Source organism: Vipera berus, assembly GCF_964194415.1.
Source record: "Vipera berus genome assembly, chromosome: 5".
In the NCBI taxonomy this organism is placed as follows: domain Eukaryota; kingdom Metazoa; phylum Chordata; class Lepidosauria; order Squamata; family Viperidae; genus Vipera; species Vipera berus.
In genome coordinates this window covers 98,055,682-98,076,964 of record NC_138207.1, presented here as the reverse complement: position 1 = coordinate 98,076,964, position 21,283 = coordinate 98,055,682, and the positions used below count along the sequence as shown (strand labels likewise).

The 21,283-nt window shown below is 43.8% G+C and overlaps 1 protein-coding gene across 1 annotated transcript; it reads right to left on the bottom strand.

Annotated features, from left to right (window-relative positions):
• Positions 1-6,059: 6,059 nt before the first annotated feature.
• Positions 6,060-14,262, bottom strand: LRIT1 (leucine rich repeat, Ig-like and transmembrane domains 1; the record flags this gene model as incomplete). The annotated part of the gene is made up of 4 exons (XM_081330139.1): positions 6,060-7,054; positions 8,150-8,455; positions 10,906-11,372; positions 14,138-14,262. 4 exons carry the CDS (start codon positions 14,260-14,262, stop codon positions 6,060-6,062), a joined length of 1,893 nt encoding a protein of 630 aa, XP_081186265.1.
• Positions 14,263-21,283: the final 7,021 nt, after the last annotated feature.

Below are 21,283 nucleotides of genomic sequence, written 5' to 3'. Positions count from 1 at the left end.
TGAAGTCTTAATACCGCTCTATAAAGCCTTAGTATGACCACACCTGGAATACTGCATCCAGTTTTGGTCACCAGATTAGAAAAAAGATGTTGAGACTTTGGGGGGGGGGGGAAGCAAAGAAGAACAAATAAGATGATTAAAGGCCTGAAGATGAAAAGCATATGAAGAATGGTTGCAGGATTTGGGTTTGGCTAGTCAAGAGAAAAGAAGGACTAGGGGGGGGGGGACATGAGAGCAGTATCCCAATATTTTTAGGGGCTGCCACAAAGAAGAGGGGGGTCACATTATTCACCAAAGCACAAGAAACAAAGGATGGAAACTAATCAAGGAGAGAAGCAACCTGAAATTAAGGAGAAACTTCCTAACAGTGAGGACAATTCACCAGTGGAACAGTTTGCCACCAGAAATCGTGGGCGCTCCATCGCTGGAGGTTTTTAAGAAGAGACTGGACAGCCATTTATCTGAAATGGTATAAGGTGGTCTTCTTGAGCAGGGGGCTGGACTAGAAGACCTCCAAGGTCCCTTCCAGCTCGATTCTGATTCTGATTCAAATGAACGATAGGACCTCTGGCCAAGTTGATTGGTATTCCTCCCTGATGGGTGTGAAAGAAGTTTGGGTTGTCTGTTTCGTTGTGGTGATGGTGGTACTTTTTAACTGTACTTTGTTATTGCTTGCTTGTTTGTTGACTCTACACTGCCCATAATCGCAGTTGTCCAAGATGGGCAGCCGTAGAGGGTACAATAAATCTGACTGCTAGTTATCCCCCTGGCACGCAGTTCATCATGCAAAAACAGTCTCTCTCTGCAATTTGGTCTAATTGGCAAAGAATCACTGCTGAGACTAGGCAGGGTATTTTATTGTGTATGAAAAATCTCTCCCAAATCTGTCTGCTATCTCATTAGGCAAATACCTTCTCTATATATTTCATCAGCTCATCCATCCATTAAACCCTTAATGTGGCAGTTCATTGAGAATATTGATGATGTCTATGGAGGTGCTCAATCACGCAGCTCATGGCTGTCCAAAGGTGCTTTTTGTTTTCTTCCCAAAAGCAACCGGACTTTCTTGATTTTTTTTCCCTTTGAAAATGCTCCACTTCTCATCCAAGAAGCTTCTTCAGTTCTAACATCAGCTCTACGTTTAGTTAGAACTGAAGTTAGAACTGAAGACGCTTCTTGGATGAGAAGTGAAATGATTTCAAAAGGAAAAACAGAGAAAGTCCAGTTATTATATCCAGTTAGGATATTGTTGATAGCTGATAGACCTATATTGGCCTTCACAGTGCTTTGCAGCCCTCTATAAGGGGTTTACAGAGTCAGCATATTGTCCACAACAATCTGGGTCCTCATTTTACCGACCTCAGAAGGATGGAAGGCTGAGTCAACCATCAGCTTGTCAGGATCAAACTGCTGGCAGTCGGCAGAGTTAACCTGCAATACTGCATTCTAACCACTGCACCATCGTGGATCATGAGGATGATAAAAGAATACAGCTAACTAACTGCACAAAACTTTTACCCCACTATGAAAATGCCAACTTCATTGCTAAGAGGTCATCTCTTGCCTTGCTTGTTAGCATCAGATATCAAACGTCTTATGAAATTTTGAATCTGTCAATGCAGAGCTAGCTGGCACATCTCAAAGGGAAAATCCCTTAATTATCTAATGACATCTAGAGACAGCAGCTGTTATGAACACCATATTTGAAATTCTTTTTCATAACGTGTACAATATATATATAATATATTGTACCAGTGGTAAATCTGCATCTCTCGGAAAAGAAATTGAAAACAAGTCTGAACTTCTTAACCTGCAAAAAAAAATTGATATAAAGTAGGACACTTTGGGGGAAAATCTCCATGGTTTTGCTGCCCTCTGCTGTCTTTTATTTAATCTTTTCAGAAAAAGCAACATTGATAAAGGGAAAAGATTAACCAACATTGTCCCAAACTCAATGGAAATCAGAGTTTTTTGTCTAAACCTGCTTTACTACCACCCTATGGGACACAAAAGTTAGTTAGTTAGTTAGTTAGTTAGTTAGTTAGTTAGTTAGTTAGTTAGTCAGTTAGTCAGTTAGTCAGTTAGTGGTAGACAGAGGGAAAGAAAGAGTAGCAAAATTGTCATCCTTCTCTTGCAACTATGCTTCTTGAGGTGGGCTTTGGACAATGGGAAATGAGCTTAAAGTTTCGAGTGGGAAGTTCAGATACCACCTAATGTAAGGACCTGTCTCAGCTATCTTCTCAGGATAGCATGACTCTTGAAACGATCAAAAGGATTTTTTACTGAGTCAAAGTGATTGCAGCGAGGTCAGGTGGAATCTGAAGTTCCAGCACAAAAAGTGAAGCTAATTTCCCATGGTCCAAACCACCCACCTCAGTGCCCAGTCCAGGGCTAGGCAACCAGATGTTAGCTAGACCAGGGGTAGGCAACCTTGGCTCTTTTATGACTCGTGGACTTCAACTCCCAGAATTCCTGAGCCAGCATGGCTCAGCATGGAAACCTCTCCCTTTCCCCTCAGCGTGGCTGGCTCAGGAATTCTGGGAGTTGAAGTCCACGAGTCATAAAAGAGCCAAGGTTGCCTGCCCCTGAGCTAGACCAAAATGGTGTCTGCCAAAGAACCAGAGGAACGTTTTGCTTTACCGCTGACAGATGAATTGTTGAATAGGGAAGCAGAACCACAAGAGATATGGCTGCTTGATCACTCATCTTCTCTGAAGGATTGATAAGGCACTCATTTTTTTTCATCATTATTATTGTTTTCAGAAACAACCAACATTTCCATGAATCCTGGTGTAAAAGAAGGACATCAAGAAGAACCGTTACCAAGGTGTGAGAAACAGGCTGGTCTGAGGACATATCTCAGATGGGACCTATCCAAGTTCACACCAAAATCAAGCAAGGATGAGGGGGAAGCACATTGGGGCTAGATTCTGTTGTTGTAGCTATTACAATCTAAGTATTTTTCAACTATACGGCATTGGATTCTTACTCTGGTCTAATTAATAGGGATGACGCCTGGCTTATAACAGAGAGGTGGTGAATGCTCCAACACTGGAGGTTTTTAAGAAGAGACTGGACAGCCATTTGCCTGAAATGGTATAGGGCTTCCTGCCTGAGCAGGGAGTTGGACTAGATGACCTCCAAGGTCCCTTCCAACTTATTATTATTATTATTATTATTATTATTATTATTATTATTATTATTATTATTATTATTATTATTATTATTATTATTATTATTATTATTACAAAATAAACTGACTTGTCTGCATTTTGGCCTCGTCTTTTGACATCTTAAGGGACGCGGTGGCTCAGTGGGTTAGGACGCTGAGCTTGTCGATCAGAAGGTCGGCAGTTTGGTGGGTCGAATCCCGAGTGCCGCGTAACAGAGCGAGCGCCTGTTACTCGTCCCAGCTTCTGCCAACCTAGCAGTTCGAAAGCACGTAAAAATGCAAGTAGAAAAATAGGGACCACTACGGTGGGAAGGTAACAGCGTTCCGTGCGCCTTTGGCATCTAGTCATGCCGGCCACATGACCATGGAGACATCCTCGAACAAGCGCTGGCTCTTCGGCTTTGAAACGGAGATGAGCACCGGCCCCTAGAGTCGGAAACGACTAGCACGCATGTGCGGGGGAACCTTTACCTTTACCTTTACCTTTGACATCTTGGCTAGGTAACGTCATCAGTGCACTACCCAATCTGGTGGAAAACATTTTTTTTTAATTTATCTATGGAGATTCTCAATCATCCAGGTCATGGTTAGTCCAAAGCTGCTTCTCCAAAAGGCTCCTGGATTTTCCTGTTTTGTTTCGTTTTGTTTTTCTTTTGCTTCTCATCATTTGCTTCTTGGATGAGAAACGAAATGTGTTCAAAGGAAAAGAAGACAAAAGTCCAGTTGCCTTTTGGAAAAACACCTCCGGGACAATTTTTGGTTTGTTGTGGGTTTTTTTGCCTTTAATATTTTGGTTTTATAAGGGACGTGGTGGCTCAGTGGGTTAGGACGCTGAGCTTGTCAATCAGAAGGTCGGCAGTTTGGCGGGTCGAATCCCGAGTGCCGCGTAACAGAGTGAGCGCCTGTTACTCGTCCCAGCTTCTGCCAACCTAGCAGTTCGAAAGCACGTAAAAATGCAAGTAGAAAAATAGGGACCACTACGGTGGGAAGGTAACAGCGTTCCGTGCGCCTTTGGCGTCTAGTCATGCCGGCCACATGACCACGGAGACATCCTCGGACAAGCGCTGGCTCTTCGGCTTGGAGACGGAGATGAGCACCAGCCCCTAGAGTTGGAAACGACTAGCACGCATGTGCGGGGGAACCTTTACCTTTACCTTTATTTTGGTTTTGACCTCTTTGATTGTCATATTTTTTAATTGGGTGTACCTGGGGTTTTATCTCTCGGCTGTGAGAAGTCCAGAGTTTGGTACAAGGAGGGCGGCTATAAATAAACAGTTTCTGGAACACCAAGATCCAAAAGTTCACGTCTGAGCTAAAGAGATTCTCTACTGTCATGTAATGGACTTCAAAAATGGGCAAGGATGGGACACCACAATATACATCTGCATCATCATAGATATGATCTGGATTTATTTTGTCAAAAGAAAAAAAAATCAGTCTAAGATGCCAGATGGGTACATATGACATTTCAGTATCTAACTGACTTGGTTCCCTCTGATCGTTTGCTTGAAGAATCCCTTTTAAAAGCAACGCACAACACTGAGAAACTGATACGGATAAAACAGTGTGAGGCTGTGGAAGAGAACTTGAATTTACATCGGAACTCCAGTCCTAAAAAATGGCCATTAGTATCTCTATCAACACAAGAGTAACTCCCTTCTATACCCAAATGCAGCTCTACTCAGCCTTCATGCCCTTAAGGCACTGGGATGGAATAAGAAAAACTAAAACAGTTTTTATTGTTAAAAGATCAAGGAACGACGTGCACTTTTGACAACAGTCACCCAGAGACAACTACATCCCCCAAAAACGGATGCGAGACAACTCAAAGGAATACGGCCGGCCGGCAACAAACAGACGGGTGATGTGCTCCATGAGTGGAGCGCAGAGACACCAACAGTATAAACACGATCTCCCCACCCCAGTGTTTCCATCCTGATGACGTTGGCAGTTAGCCAATGAAAGCTTGCTCTTTTAACAATAAAAACTGTTTTAGTTTTTCTTATTCCATCCCAGTGTTCACTTACTTTGTTAATTTTAATATGCCTCAGATTCGCATTTGTAATCTTATCAAGGAATACACAAATATGAGCTGTCACTGTTGTGACTAACAAAGTGAGATAGAGCTTGTGGCCTAGAGGTAAAAACAACTGCCTAATGTGCAATCAGCCCAGGTTCGAATCTCAGAAGTGTATGGTTGACTGATGAAAACAAATAAGTTTGAAATGCATATCAGTCTCCCTTTAATTCTTTGTTAGCAATCTAAAATTTACACAAATATGAGCTGTCACTGTTGTGACTACCGCCTGTCGATGGCCTTCGGTTAGGCTGAAACAGGAAATAAAGATTTGTCCCATGTTTGGGGCCTAGCAAGGTAATCTAAATAGTTAACAAGCATTTAACATATATATATATATATATATATATATATATATATATATATATATATATATATATATATATATATATATATATATATATATATATATATACATATATACATATATATATATATACACACACACACACACACATACATACTATACTGTACATACATGCACACACACATATATACACACATATACATACACACACACACACACACACACACACACATATATATATACTGTTCTTCCAAAGAATATTAATGGAGCCATCCATTATTGGATTATTGGAATCTCAGAACCAAAGCAGTGGGGGGGAGTCCCAGGAAACTTGCTTATAATATATTTACAGTATTGAGATTTTTAACTTAAAAAAAGAACTTCGGTAAAGCTATACATTGTATTTTTTGTATGAAACATGCATGTATGGAATGAGAGATCTCCGGCAAAAGAGGGATTGCCAAAGACAGAACTACATTTGTCAAGTTGTGAAGAAAGCCGCGTCAGCAGAAGTACTCATTCAGCTGTCCGTCTGCCTTTGCAACTGCTTCAGAGTCCACGCTGGACCTTGCAGAGAGTAACCTGTTAGACTCGTCAGGTATGTGGTGTGCCAAGTATTCTCCTTCTATCTCCTTCGTTCTGGTCCCTGGAGAGATGGCTTCAAAAGTGACGTAAGAGTCCTGAAGGTCCTTGGGTTTCTGAACAAAGTATTTTTTGCAGCGTCTTCTCAGGGCCCCACAACAGACCACCAGGGTGAGAGGGAGAGCAATGACGCAGGCCACGCTGATGACCACCACGTTGATCAGTTTTTGGGTCCCACCCGCACTGGCAACTTGGTCTGTTGAAAAAATGATGCATTGTTCCTTCTTGGGTATGAGTCCTTTCACGCAAATGCATGCGATGTACTTGGTCTTGGGCGTTAAACCGTTGATGGTGGTTCTGGTCTTCATCGGCTCCACGTTGATCCTGCGCATGTCCCTTTCTCCAAAGATGGCATAAAGGATGCTGAACACGGTGCTAGCGTTGGCTTGAGGAGCTTTCCAAGCTAAGGAGACACTGTGATCAGTATCTCCAATTACTCGGACCGACCTCACTAGGCATTGGGACTCTTGGTTAGTAGCGGGCAGACTTTCTAAGATATTTTGGGGGTCACTTTTTAGGGCCTGATCCCGAAGCACCAGATTCCTCTCTGTGTTGGCCTGACCTGAAATGATACGCAAAGTCGGAAAAGTTGAAGTTATCATGCTGTGTCCTCCGAGCAGATTGTCCTTGTAAGCTGCTGTTTCTATCCCCTTGCGGTATCCTTGCCACACTCCTTTCAAATCTGCCCCAGGGTCATCTAGGCTCTTAGAATCGGTGACAATCAAGGAGATAAAAGCTTCTGTGGCTCCAAGGAAGTTTGCAGCCTTGCAGATGTATTCTCCAGAATCAAAGTAAGAGACAACCGATAATTCTAAAATAGACCATCTTATTCCATCACTGGAAATTTCTTGATGGACTAGAGAGAGAAGAAATAAAAAACGAAGCAGATAAAAGTTGCAGAAAATAAACTGTTGGAAAGATATTGTATTTGATGGCTTACATTTCTAAGGAATTTATTTTTTAATGGCATTTGTATTTTTAATCTTGTTTTTGCTTCAGGGGATTATTTCAATTAATTAGGAGCTAACTGATTCAAATCATTCTAATGGCGTAGTTTGGAAAAATGCAATCAATTAAGAACAGAAGTGCTTTTTCAAGGGCTACTAATTTAATCTATTATATTTATATTGTTATGGAAAGGGACAAGAAGAGATAGTATAGAAAATAAGATTGTGACACATCTTAAATTCCAAGTCAAAAAGGTGCTTTGGAACAAAATAGATATATCTGTGTAGCATTGACCTGCATATCTTTAAAGCAAATGCATATTTTTGTGGAACTGCTTTGCAACTAATGTTCCCTTTCCTGGAAAAAGATGCGACTGCTTTAAAGAGTTGCAGACCGATCAGAAAAACGTGTTTCATGACCTGTGTTCACTGCCACCCCTGCAGCCACATGATTGCAATTTGGGCACTTGTTTTCCAGCGAAATGTATTTGTATATGTATATGATGTATATGTATATGTACATGTAAATGTACTATGACTCAGAGGCAAATAAATGAACAAATACTATTTCCATCACAGAGACGATACTTAAACACCAAGGACTATGGCCCAGCAACAACAGCCAGCCCATCAAACAGCCCAAAACCAGACCATGACTCAGAAACATCCGGACAAATAAAACCCACACCAATTTACATGACACAAAAAGGTATTTAAAGGCCAGTGCTCCGACAGGCAAGCACAAAGCTGGATTTTCCTTAATGACTGCATGGTTAACTTGATAATTGTGGTGATTCACTTTATAACCACTGTAAAAATGGTTGTAAATGTCATGTCATGTGATGACTCAGTTTACAACCGCACCAATGTGTGACCAAAATTCCAGCCCCATCTGTGGTCATAAATGGAGGCCTATCTGCATTTGTTTTGTCCTACGCCCAAACATTATAACTGCTTCCCTCTGCCCTTAACTCAGGCAGATACGATGGAAAGGGAGAACCAACCTGTCCCATTGAATGGTTTCCCATCAGCTCTTCTCCAGCTCAGATCTGGAACTGGCACCCCTGTGGTTCCACACCGCAGCAGAACTGTGCTTCCAAGGATACTCTTTACTTTAGCCACCGAGGTGTGCACAACTGGGCTCTGGCACTTCCTTAGTTCCACTTGACTGAACAAGAGCCTAGTCTGCTTTTCAGGGTTAAAGCATCTCAGCTTTGACTCGATGAAGGCTACATTGGGGGACTGGAAGTTGAGGAAATGAGCCATTTCATAGACACTGCAGTCACACGTCCACGGGTTGTCCTGTAGGCCTGGGAAGAGAAGCCATTGGAAGGGTCAACCATTACATTATCAAAAGCGTTCCTCAACAGTTGCAGGAGACCTGTGAACACTCAAGTGGGGCTTCTATCTAGCTCATCTTTTTTCTTCATTCTGAACAGTGCTGTTCAGTGTTTGCAATGTACAACAAAAAGATTTGCTATTCAATTATTCAAAAATTGCTTGACCCTTCCACACAGAGGCCGTGGGGAATGACACTGGCTGCAAAGCCTTTTCTGCTGTGTCCCTGACCCTGTGGAACACTCTACCACTGGAGGTGAGAACTGCTTTGACCCTTTAGATACCAGAAGGGTATCAAAACTTGGCTCTGCTAGTTTACTTTGATCCCCAAGGGCGGCACTCCCCATTGGAGGTGGTTGAGGGGGTAAGAAGACCTCATCCCCATGCTGTCCAACTCTGAGTCTTGGTGTTTTGCATCGTTTTAGAATTTTATAGCTTTAATATGATAATTATTTTTATGTCTTTTTTATTATCTGTAAGCTACACAGACTTGCCTTATAGGGGAGATGATGACATAAAAAGTAAGTAAATAAGAAGGGAAGGGAAGGGAAGGGAAGGGAAGGGAGGGGAGGGGAGGGGAGGGGAGGAAAGAAAGAAGGAAAGCATGAGTTACAGAGTTTAGCAGCTAACAAATTCCCATCATTTGCTACCCATCAACACCTGCTATAAGGTGCTTCAATATCAATATCAGGGTTGAATTGGATATCATGAATGAAATCCCACAGCTCCTATGGAACAAGACAGTGATGGTTTCAGCTGTCCAGTTGGCATTTCCATAAAAAGAAACTCCTGGGACATTGTCTTACCAAGAGTATAATACTTTACTGAAAATTTACATTGGCACTGAAGAAAGCAAAACCAGCTCTGGGTTTTCCGCTTGAAGGCTGCTTAGTTAAATGATAGACTCCTTCACTCCCATCTACTGGGTGTTCACATTGTCCAATAGTAATATTTCTTCTTCTTATGGAAACAGTCCACTGCACTGGCCTTGGCTTTTGGTTGCCTAGACATCACTTTCCCCCCCCCACACACACATACACCTTTGCATTCTGAAATGAAATGAACCTTTATTGTCAAAGTACAACTATGTGTACATTGAGATTAGCTGAGCCTCCCTTTGTGCTCCCACCCCCCCAATACACAGTGACAACAAACCCTCCATCTTACTACACCATGTGAACCAACTACACCACACACCGACCTCCCAAGTCAATTCTGCATAAGTTCACAGAGATTATATCCCATTCAAAAGCCTAACAGCACACGGATAAAAGCAGTTTTTCAGCCTGTTGGTGTGGCTGGCTATACTCCTATATCTCCTACCTGATGGCAGGAAAGTAAAGAGATACTGTCCAGGGTGTGAGTCATCCCTGAGGATTGTCCTCACTCTTCCAAGGCAGCGAGCCCTGGCGATGTCATCCGGTGGTGTCAGGGGACAGCCCACAATGTCTTGTGCTGTGCTCACCACCCTCTGTAATACTTTCCTATCCGCGGCTGTCAGGCCAGCATACCAAACCACAATACAATGCGAGAGGACGCTCTCTATAGTAGACCGGTAAAAGAGGGTCATAAGCCGTTGTTCTACCCTGTTCTTCCGCAAGACCCTGAGAAAGTGAAGCCTCTGTTGGGCCTTTCTAGCCACCTGGGTTGTATTAACCTTCCAGGTCAGATCTTCACAGAGGTAGACTCCCAGAAATTTAAAGGAGGAAACTCTCCACACAATCCTCCCCGATGTAAAGTGGGGCAGGTTCCTCCTTTTTTCTCCGGAAGTCTAACACCATCTCTTTCGTCTTACCAATGTTCAGGTGCAAGTTGTTGTTACTACACCATATGGATAGTTTTTGTACCTCCGCCCTGTATGCTGTCTCATCCCCATTCTATTGTCAAGATATGAGCAAAAGAGAAAATCTAGGTGAAAAGGTGAATCAGTCTTGACAGAATGGCTTCCCAGGTCTTCCCTGGATCCCAAGGAAAACAAATTCAACTAACTTCCTCTGGTCCAAACCCAAGGATCCATAAGTCAGCAGAGTTTTCTTTGTCTTTTAAAATAAAGGTAAAGGTTCCCCCGCACATGCGTGCTAGTCGTTTCTGACTCTAGGGGGCGGTGCCCATCTCCGTTTCAAAGCCGAAGAGCCAGCGCTTGTCCGAGGACGTCTCCGTGGTCATGTGGCCGGCATGACTAGACGCCAAAGGCACACGGAACGCTGTTACCTTCCCACCGTAGCAGTCCCTATTTTTCTACTTGCATTTTTACGTGCTTTCAAACTGCTAGGTTGGCAGAAGCTGGGCCGAGTAACAGGCGCTCACTCTGTTACGCGGCACTCGGGATTCGACCCGCCAAACTGCCGACCATCTGATCGACAAGCTCAGCGTCCTAACCCACTGAGCCACCGCGTCTTTTACTCATCCCCAAATGTCTTACCTAGGATGACCTTGGAGTTGTCATTAAGGAAGTATGGAACAGCTTGGAGATTCGACCACAGCACAATAATTTCTTGAGGGAGCATCCTCAGTTTATTGCTTGAGATGTCTAGGTAAGTGATGTTCCGGATATACTGAGCAGCACGGGAGGGTAGAGAGGCAATCTGATTATTATGCAAATCCAGCAACCTCAACTGAGGCATGTTGAGAAGAGTTTCCCATGGAAAGGAAGTGAGAACATTGCCAGCCAGTCTAAGCTCCTGAAGCTGGTGCAGGCCCCTGAAGTTAGTCCCTCGGAGGCTTGTCAAGGCATTATAGGGCATCCAGAGGAACTCCAGGTGGTTAAGAGAATGGAAAGACTCCCCAGGAACTCTTCGGATTGCTGTTTTTTCTATCCTAAGTTTGAAAGTGTCTCCTGGGAAGTTGACAGGTGTAAGGGTCATCTCCGGGTCATTGCACAGAATAGCCCTGCTGGGGAAAAAAAGATTTGTTGAAATTATACATGGAACATGAAGAAGATGACCAGGCTGAGTCCTAAGGTGAGGATCAAACACGTCATCAGCCTCGAGTCCCTTCACAGCCACAAAAGATCTAAGTCCAGCCCACCTTGAATTCTGTTGACTCTTATTTACCACCTATTTACTTTGACTTTTAGTAGCTATGATCAATGTAGAGAGCATAAGCTTGCAATAAACCTTTATAATCATTGAATTGCCTGGATTTCCCGATTCTCACACACACGACAGAACACTTTTAACCAGCGGCTTTAATTGTGGATGTATTTTGTTGTCTTTTCCCAGGCTCCCCTGACTATAAAACCTGTATCTATCCTATAAAGGTAAAGGTAAAGGTTCCCCCACACATGCGTGCTAGTCATTTCTGACTCTAGGGGCTCATCTCTGTTTCAAAGCCAAAGAGCCAGCGCTTGTCCGAGGACGTCTCTGTGGTCATGTGGCCGGCATGACTAGATGCCAAAGACACACGGAACACTGTTACCTTCCCACCGTAGTGGTCCCTATTTTTCTCCTTGCATTTTTTTTACGTGCTTTCGAACTGCTAGGTTGGCAGAAGCTGGGACGAGTAACAGGCGCTCAACTCTGTTACGCGGCACTCAGGATTCAACCCACCAAACTGCTGACCTTCTGATCGACAAGCTCAGTGTCCTAACCCACTGAGCCACCAAGTCCCTTATGGATCTATCCTATAATTCTCCATAAATGAGTTCACAGTCATTAAGCATGCTTGGCTGATCAATCTTTGGCTGAACCTCTGCTGTGTCAGTCTTGAAATGTCTTCCTTTTCAACCATGGCTTTCAGAGGTGTCCATAGGGTTGAGCTGAGCCCCAAACCTATGTAATTGGTTAAAGACCTTGGCTGACTGAAGAATTCTGGGAGTTGAAGTCCACAAATCACAAAGTGGCCATGTCTGAGGAACTCTAGACTAACCAATTTCTACAGTAGTAGTACATAACTAAAGCACATTTATGTAACCCACTGGCTTATCCGCAAAGAAGGCAATGGCACAGTCCAGAATATTTTACAGCAGTAGCTGCTTTTGAAAAGGGACGCGGTGGCTCAGTGGGTTAGGACGCTGAGCTTGTCGATCAGAAGGTCGGCAGTTTGGCGGGTCGAATCCTGAGTGCCGCGTAACAGAGTGAGCGCCTGTTGCTCGTCCCAGCTTCTGCCAACCTAGCAGTTCGAAAGCACGTAAAAATGCAAGTAGAAAAATAGGGACCACTACGGTGGGAAGGTAACAGCGTTCCGTGCGCCTTTGGCGTCTAGTCATGCCAGCCACATGACCATGGAGACGTCCTCGGACAAGCGCTGGCTCTTCGGCTTTGAAACGGAAATGAGCACCGGCCCCTAGAGTCGGAAACGACTAGCACACATGTGCGGGGGAACCTTTACCTTTTACCTAGCTGCTTTTGACTGGTCAAAGATTCTTACCGCCTGTTAAGTGCTGGAAATCTGTCCTTTATCTCATCTTTTTTTTTTTAATTTACCAGGAATGGAAGTACTGTATATGTTTGTCTGTGTTTGCTACCATACTGTACATCAGAAGGTGCAGAGGTGGAACAAGACTTGTGAAAATTGTTTACACAAGCTGTTTTTAGGTGACCCTTCTCCGAAATCACGCTTCTTTCAAAAAGGATTCGACATGTGCAGTGCCCAAACATTATATAAAAAAGTAAAGGTAAAGGTTCCCCCGCACATGCGTGCTAGTCGTTTCCGACTCTAGGGGCCGGTGCTCATCTCCGTCTCCAAGCCAAAGAGCCAGCGCTTGTCCGGGGATGTCTCCGTGGTCATGTGGCCGGCATGACTAGACGCCAAAGGCGCATGGAACGCTGTTACCTTCCCACCGTAGTGGTCCCTATTTTTCTACTTGCATTTTTTACGTGCTTTCGAACTGCTAGGTTGACAGAAGCTGGGACGAGTAACAGGCGCTCACTCTATTACGCAGCACTCGGGATTTGACCCACCAAACTGCCAACCATCCGACTGACAAGCTCAGCGTCCTAACCCACTGAGCCACCGCATCCCGTAAAACATTATATAAAAACATACAAATCTTGCTCAGTGTAAGCAATCTCTCTGTGAAGCCATGCTGATGTGTGGGTATTATTGATGCTTTCAGAGACAACAGTTTTAATTTTGAAGAGCACTTTTACTCAAACTCTACATGTGAAGGTTTTGTTTTTTTTTCAAATATACATAAACGTATCCTGCGCTTTTAATACGCTTGCTCCAGACCATTTCTCAGGGCTTGGAGTGAACTTTTATGCCGTAGTTAATTTCCAAAAAAAAAACCAAACACCCCCAAAACAGCCAATAAACTAGTAGAATATATTGTCCCTGTACACTGTTTTAAATTTCTAAAATACTGATTATTATTTTTTATATATATTTTTAACTATGTTTGTTTTTTTACACAGTTCAGGGTTGGTCGCTTTCCCTGTAATATTGTGTAATGTTGATTATACTGCGGCTGCCTTAGCGTGAAAGACCATCAAATGGCATTTCAGAAAATCAGATTATGCTGTACTCTCTCGTTAATCCCACAACACACAAAGTCCTTGTGCTGCAAGGAAGCAATTGGGGAAATAACATCGGCCACCCAAAGGGCTGAAGTAACTCTCCTCTTCCACCAAGAAGAACGGTGGACCAAGCTGTGCAAAAAGAAAAACCGTTCTTGGCACCCACTGAGTCGTGAAGAAATGTTAGAGAAGTTTTACCTGGCTCTCATCCTTTCGCTGATGCTGTAGAACGAGCAGCTGCATTGAGAAGGGCAGAAACAGAGAATCCAAGGCAGACTTCCGAAGGTCAGGCAGCAAAGGAAACCCACGGTGACCCCCCACATCATGATCCGGTCGTGAGTAAGGCATCCAACTCCTGGTCAGAAGAGATGGCGTTCCTCTCTGATGACATCCAGAAAATCCTTCACATTGTCTCTCTTCCCTCATCCGCAGTGATCTCCCAGCCTTCCTGCTGAAGTCACCAGATAAAATCGGATAGGCAGGGGATTAAGAATGAGGCTACTTGCACAGAGATGCTTATGGCTTCCCAGAGCGATCAGCAGAAGGATATGCTTCCCTCCCCTGACTGGATCGTTTTGAAACAACGCTTGAGTAGGAGCTCAGCTTTTGCACATGGAGATTTTTCTTCTTCTTCTTTTGGACTGTGCAGAGTTTGAGTGATGTTTAAGCTTTTCCTTCAGAGCACTCAGCCTCCCTGGAAGTGACCTTCCTCAATGTCAAATGCCAAGAAGTATGAATTGGAAAAGGTTGTTATGATACAATAGATACAAACAAGACGCTGAGATCCTAGAACAGACATGTCAAACACAAGGCCCAGGGGCCGGATCCGGCCCGCAAAGTGGTTTCATGTGGCCCGCAAAGCCATCCTGAAAACAGTGAGGGAACGGCCCCCACTGCCTTGGCCCTGGCCCAGAGACCCTCCTTCTGCCAGAGACCCTCAGATCTGTCCCACTCCTGCCCAGGCTCCCATAGGCACCCTTGATGCGAATGATGTAGAGTTGGCCATGCCCACTCAGTAGGCTATACGCACTCTAGCCACACCCACCCAGTAGGCCACGCCCCCCCGGCCATACCCACCCGGTCCCCTGAGGGCAACCGCAATGCTGATGCGGCCCTCAATGATATTGAGTTTGACACCCCTGTCCTAGAAAGAGTGCAAAGAAGAGCAATAAAGATAACAATAACAATAAAGTTGGAAGGGACCTTGTAGGTCTTCTAGTCCAATCCTCTGCTCAGGCAGGAAACCCTGTACCATTTCAGACAAATGGCTGTCCAATCTCTTCTTAAAAACCTCCAGTGTTGGAGCATTCCCAATTTCTGGAGGCAGGTTGTCCCACTGATTAATTGTTCTCACTGTCAGGAAGTTTCTCCTTAGTTCTAGGTTGCTTCTCTCTTTGGTTAGTTTCCATCCATTGCTTCTTCGTCCTGCCTTTTGGTGCTTTGGAGAATAGCTTGACACCCTCTTCTTTGGGGCAGCCCCTGAGATATTGAAACACTTGCTATCGTGTCACCCCTCGCCCTTCTCTTCATTAAACTCTTTATAAAAGATGATAAAGGGTCTGGTGTCTCGGTCATATATTGAACGATTTATGAGACCTAAGGGAAGTAGTTATGTTTAGCGTAGTGAAGAGAAGGCTTAGGGGGTGACATGATAGCCATCTCCCCATACTGTCACAAGAAAGAGGGGGTCTATTTGTTCTGCAAACCACTTGAGGACAGGACAAGAACCAATCCCAAAGGTACTTTTTCAAAAAGCAATAGGATTTTGTTTTTCCAGTTTGGAAAAACAAAGTGCAGTTGCCTTTTGGGGAAAAAAAAAAACTTCTTTGGGACAACCATGACCTGGATGACTGAGAATCTCCGTAGACGAGAAGCAATGGGTGGAAGATCATCAGAGGAAGATCTAACCTGGAAATAAGGAGGAATTTCCTGACAGTGAGAATAATTAATCAGCGGAACAGTTTGCCTCCAAGAATTGTGGATGCTCCATCGCTGAAGGTTTAAAAAAAAAAAAAAAAAAGATTGGATAGCCATTTGTCAAGGATGGTATAAAGACTCCTGCCTTGATTAAGGGGTTGGACTAGAAGACCTCCAAGGACTTTTCCAACCCTATTATTCTATGCTCTATGTCAGGGGTGTCAAACCCAATTTTATTGAGGGCCGCATCAGCATTGCGGTTGCCCTCAGGGGGCCAGGTGGGTGTGGCCTGGGTGGGCGTGGCCTACTGGGTGGGCGTGGCTAGAGTGCGTATGGCCTACTGGGTGGGCGTGGCCAGCTCTACATCGTTGGCATCAAGGGTGCCTATGGGGGCCTGGGCAGGAGTGGGACAGATCTGGGGGTCTCTGGCAGAAGGAGGGTCTCTGGGCCAGGGCCAAGGTAGTGGGAGCCGTTCCCTCACTGTTTCCAGGATGGCTTCGCGGGCCGCATGAAACCACTTCACGGGCCGGATCCAGCGCCCGGGACTTGTGTTTGACATGTCTGCTCTATGTTCTTTCCAATATTCTCAAACAAGACCATGTGGCTATAAAGGATCTGCATCAAAGACTAATGCAAAAAGATGTTCATAAAAATGGATAAATGAGTACTCAGATGTAATTCATGAGTTTAAAATATCTCTGATTCTCCAGTGTTCTTGTTCTTAATCCTTAGGCTCCCAGAAGCATAAGCGTTCTGCTTCTTCTGCCAAGGAATCTCTTGGCAGAAGAGATTTGCCAGAACCTTTTTCCAAGATTTTCCACAGGTCTCCTAGGCAAGAATCTACCAGGACCATTTCTGGTTAGATTTTCAAGATGAGTCAGCTTTGAATAGGTGGTAGCACTTAGTCTTGGGAATAATAATAGTTATAGATAGGCTGTCGTGATTAATAAGGCTGAATCAGGAACTCCTCAAGGCAGTGAGATGTTTTGGGATGCAAAGAAACAAAGCAATCTCAAACATACTTCACAAGCCTTTGATAGATCACCTTTAGTGATCTATCCAGTCCTAGAGGAGATCAACCCTGACTGCTCTTTAGAAGGCCAGATCCTGAAGCTAAAACTCAAATACTTTGGCCACCTAATGAGAAGGAAGGACTCACTGGAGAAGAGCCTAATGCTGGGAAAGGTTGAGGGCAAGAGAAGAAGGGGATGACAGAGAATGAGGTGGCTGGATGGAGTCACTGAAGCAGTAGGCGTGAGCTTAAATGGAATCCAGCAGATGGTAGAGGACAGGAAGGCCTGGAGGAACGTTGTCCATAGGGTCGTGATGGGTCGGATATGACTTCGCAGCTAACAACAACAACAACAAGTGATCTATCATCTGCAGAATCACCACCAAACTTCTTTGACACTTAGAAGACCCGCCTCCTTCCAAATATGGCTGAAACTATAGTTCCCGTTGGTCAGGCCAATCAGATAGAGTTAACTGTTCAGTAAACTCTGACTGTGGTGGAATGTAGTCTGGATTCCCAGGAGGGAGTGGCTGCATAACAGAGGATCAAGAGACAGCAAGGTTTAGATAGTTTGGTTGGGAGGAGGAGACTTAAGGCTGCTCCTTCCTAGAAAGTTCTCAGAGCATACCCTTGTTGATGCAAGTAGTTGCTTTAGTTTGGCAAGATTCCATCTATTAGTAAGGAACTATAAAGGAGACTGCTTTGGAGTAACTCAACATATCTATCTTGGTTTTGTAGCCTGGCAGAGACTCTTTGCACCCTATAGGCCAGTGATGGCGAACCTTTTAGAGACCGAGTGCCCAAACTGCAACCCAAAACCCACTTATGTATCGTCGGGTGCAGGGTGGGCATGGCCCATTGGGTGGGCGTGGCTGCGGTGGTAACAGCAGACTGGGTGGGACTAAAAAGTTCAATCAATCAATTCCAACTTTGCGAAATTTCTTTTTTTTTCCCGTGAGAAGTTAAAATTGATTGATTGAACCTTTTTTTTTTTTTTGCACATGGCAGCGGAGGCCTAAAGTGAAAAGGTTTTATAAAACCAGGCTGAAGGCCTGGGACTGGGGTAACTGCGTGTGTGCCCATAGAGAGGGCTCTGCGTGCCACCTGTGGCACGCGTGGCATAGGTTCGCCACCACGGCTATAAGCATATAGGGATCACCATCAGTGGCCATTGTTTCCATTGTCAAAGGAGGACCCCCTCCTCATTGTTTGCAATCCTCTATCTGTCAAGGCAGAAGCAGAACCACCTTATTCAGGGGCGGCAGAAAAATAGAAGGAGTTTGGTAGCACCTTTTCTGATTGATGTATTGCATTAAGAAGCGAAAGCTTTCTGATGAACCTGCAGCTCCCTTCACCTTATTTACTGGTTTGAACTTCTTATTCTCTTTTGCATCTGAGAAGGAAAGAGTTTGTTACACAAGATATTAGCACATCGGGGATTAGATATTCTGGCAAGGAACACCATGAATGAAAAAGGATTATTAACGATGTTCTTTGCCAAAAAACACAAGCAGGAATCTGATGAAATGGACAGCAACGTGCTGATTTGATATCATTTGTGAGTCAACATTAAAAACACCTCTTACTGGTGACATAGCAAGTCCAACACTTTAATTGGGCTCTCATCTGCTAATTAATGATAGCAGTTCCTAGCTATCATTGTAGATATTGGTGGAGGAAATTCTAATAATAATAATAATAATAGTAACAACAACAACAACAACAACAACAACAACAACAACAATAATAATAATAATAATAATAATAATAATAATAATAATAATAATAATAATAATGAAGTTGGAAGGGACTTGGAGGTCTTCTAGTCCAACCCCCTGCTCAGGTCGGAAACCCTATACCACTGGTAACTAAATGCTGGTAGCTAAAAACTAGGAGAGTCTGGCAGCATCTTTTCAGACTAACCCATTTTATTTAATAGGCCTGAACTTTCTGCAAGGAATATTTTGCAAACGTCCTAGGAATTGGAGAACGTTCTCCAAGGCACCAAGATGCTCACCAACCTCCCTATCCCAGACATTTCTCATGGTACCTTCTCAGAAAATTGGTTTCCGCTACAACCGGCCTTCCTGGAAATGAGCCCAGCGCAGGACTTTTAGCTGCAATTACATTTTTATTTTTCTGTCTAGATTTCCCTGGCAGAGAGGTCTCAAAAATTCAGAGTTGTCTTCCTTTGCAGCCAGGGTGGCATTTTCACTTCACATTCCATTCTCTTTCAGCAGCTTTGAGCACTAAGAAGCTTAAATGGATTGACAGAACAGCTCACATCACATGCCCTGACTTTTGCTAGCATAAGAATGTTGTGCAAAAAATAAAGTGACTGCTCCAACTGTGAACTTTGTGAGGCTTTTATTGCTCTATGGCTACAGCGTTTTATTCTTCTGGTCTCTGCCGGGCAGACTCCCTTGACGAGAAAGAAGAATGATAGTCATAACTTGGAACAGCTGAGTTCCTGCGACAAAACCTTTCACACCGTCAAACAACCACATCTGCCTATCCCAGATCTTTGGTGAGGACCCGATAGGTAGACAAAATGCTAAATCCACTCTAAACATCTGGCTGATCATGCAACCCATATATTATTATTATTATAATAACAAAACTGGTGGGACCACAAAATAGACAAAGTTATAGTAAAGACCGCATTAACAGAGGGATCGAATCAAGGCCACCTGAAGTGTTAATACCACTTTATCATCCCACACTTGGAACACTGCATCCAGTTTTGGTTGGCATGATATTAAAAAAAAAGATGTTGAGACTCTGGAAAGAGTGCAGAAAAGAGCAACAAAGATGAACAGGAGACTGGAGGCTCAAACATATGAGGAACGGTTCCTGGAATTGGGGATGTCTAGTTTAATTAAAAGAAGCATTAATAAAACATTACAATGCCTTGACTGGAGGCTAAAACATATAAGGAACAGTTGCTGGAATTGGGGATGTCTAGGTTTAATGAAGAGAAGGACGAGGGGGGACATGATAGCAGTCTTCCAGTATCTCAAGGGTTGCCACAAAGAAGAGGCAGTCAAGCTATTCTCCAAAGCGCCTGAACGCAGGACAAGAAGCAATGGATGGAAACTCATCAAGGAGAGAAGCAACCTAGAAATAAGGAGGAATTCCTTGACAGAACAATTAACCAGTGGAACAACCCGCCTCCAGAAGTGGTGAATGCTCCAACACTGGAAGTTTTTAAGAAGAGACTGGACAGCCATTTGTCCGAAATGGTCTAGGGATTCCTGCCTGAGCACAGGGTTGGACTAGATGACCTCCAAGGTCCCTTCCAACTTTATTATTACTATTTACATGGTAGCAGTATTCCCGTATTTGAGGGGCTGCCAAAAGGAAGAGAGAGTCAACCTGAAGCCAGGACAAGAAGTAACGGATGGAAGCTATTTGTGGAGAGAACCAATCTACAAAGCTAAGGAGAAATTTCCCGACAGAACAATTAATCAGTGGAAGGACTTGCCTCCAGAAGTTGTGGATGCTCCAACACTGGAGGTTTTCAAGAGTAGACTGGACAATCGCTTGTCCAGAATGTAATAGTCTTCTGCTTGAGTAGATGGTTGGATTAGAAGATCTCTAAGGTTCCTTTCAACACTGTTATTCTGTTAAGAAGAAAACGACCACCCTTCCAACACTAGGGCAAGCTACTGTATATAAACAAGGATCATATTCCACATGCAACAAGTTCTGATAATGTTACCTAGTTGGGTAATGAAAGGTCTCCAAGCAAACAACCGAGGTCAGAGAATACCAAAGACTCCAAAACATATTTTTTGCTTTGTTTCACGTTCAGGAAAGGAACGTCTCCACCCCCATTTCTTTTTCTCCTTTCTTCCCCAGTTTAGTGATTTAATCATGTTCGTTTATTTCCAGTGTCTCCCTAATTACACAGCATTTGCTTTGGCTGCCATTCCTGTATTCTTTAGTTCTTTTCTTTTTTTTCTTTTCTAGAATTAAGGTAAAGGTAAAGGTTCCCCCGCACATGCGTACTAGTCGTTTCCAAGTCTAGGGGCCGGTGCTCATCTCCGTTTCAAAGCCAAAGAGCCAGCGCTTGTCCGAGGACGTCTCCATGGTCATGTAGAATTAGCAGGGTCCATTTTTAAAAGCTCTCTCTACAAAAGGCCTCGTGTGATTGCCCAGAATAATTTCCTTTTTTGCTTTATGCAGTTCCAGGCATGGGAGGGATATGAGGAAGAATTTTGTAAGGATTGTCGGGTCAGGATTAACACGCAAAGCTTTTCTGTAAGGATTTCCACGTGGCCAGGCCCTTTAAGAAGGTACAATTTGTAGGTGACTGGACAGAAGAAAGAAAATTCAAGACAAAGAATTGACCCAGGGCAGATACTGGAACAGTTAGAAAATCCAGACATTGGGGGAGACTTTTCATTGCAAAC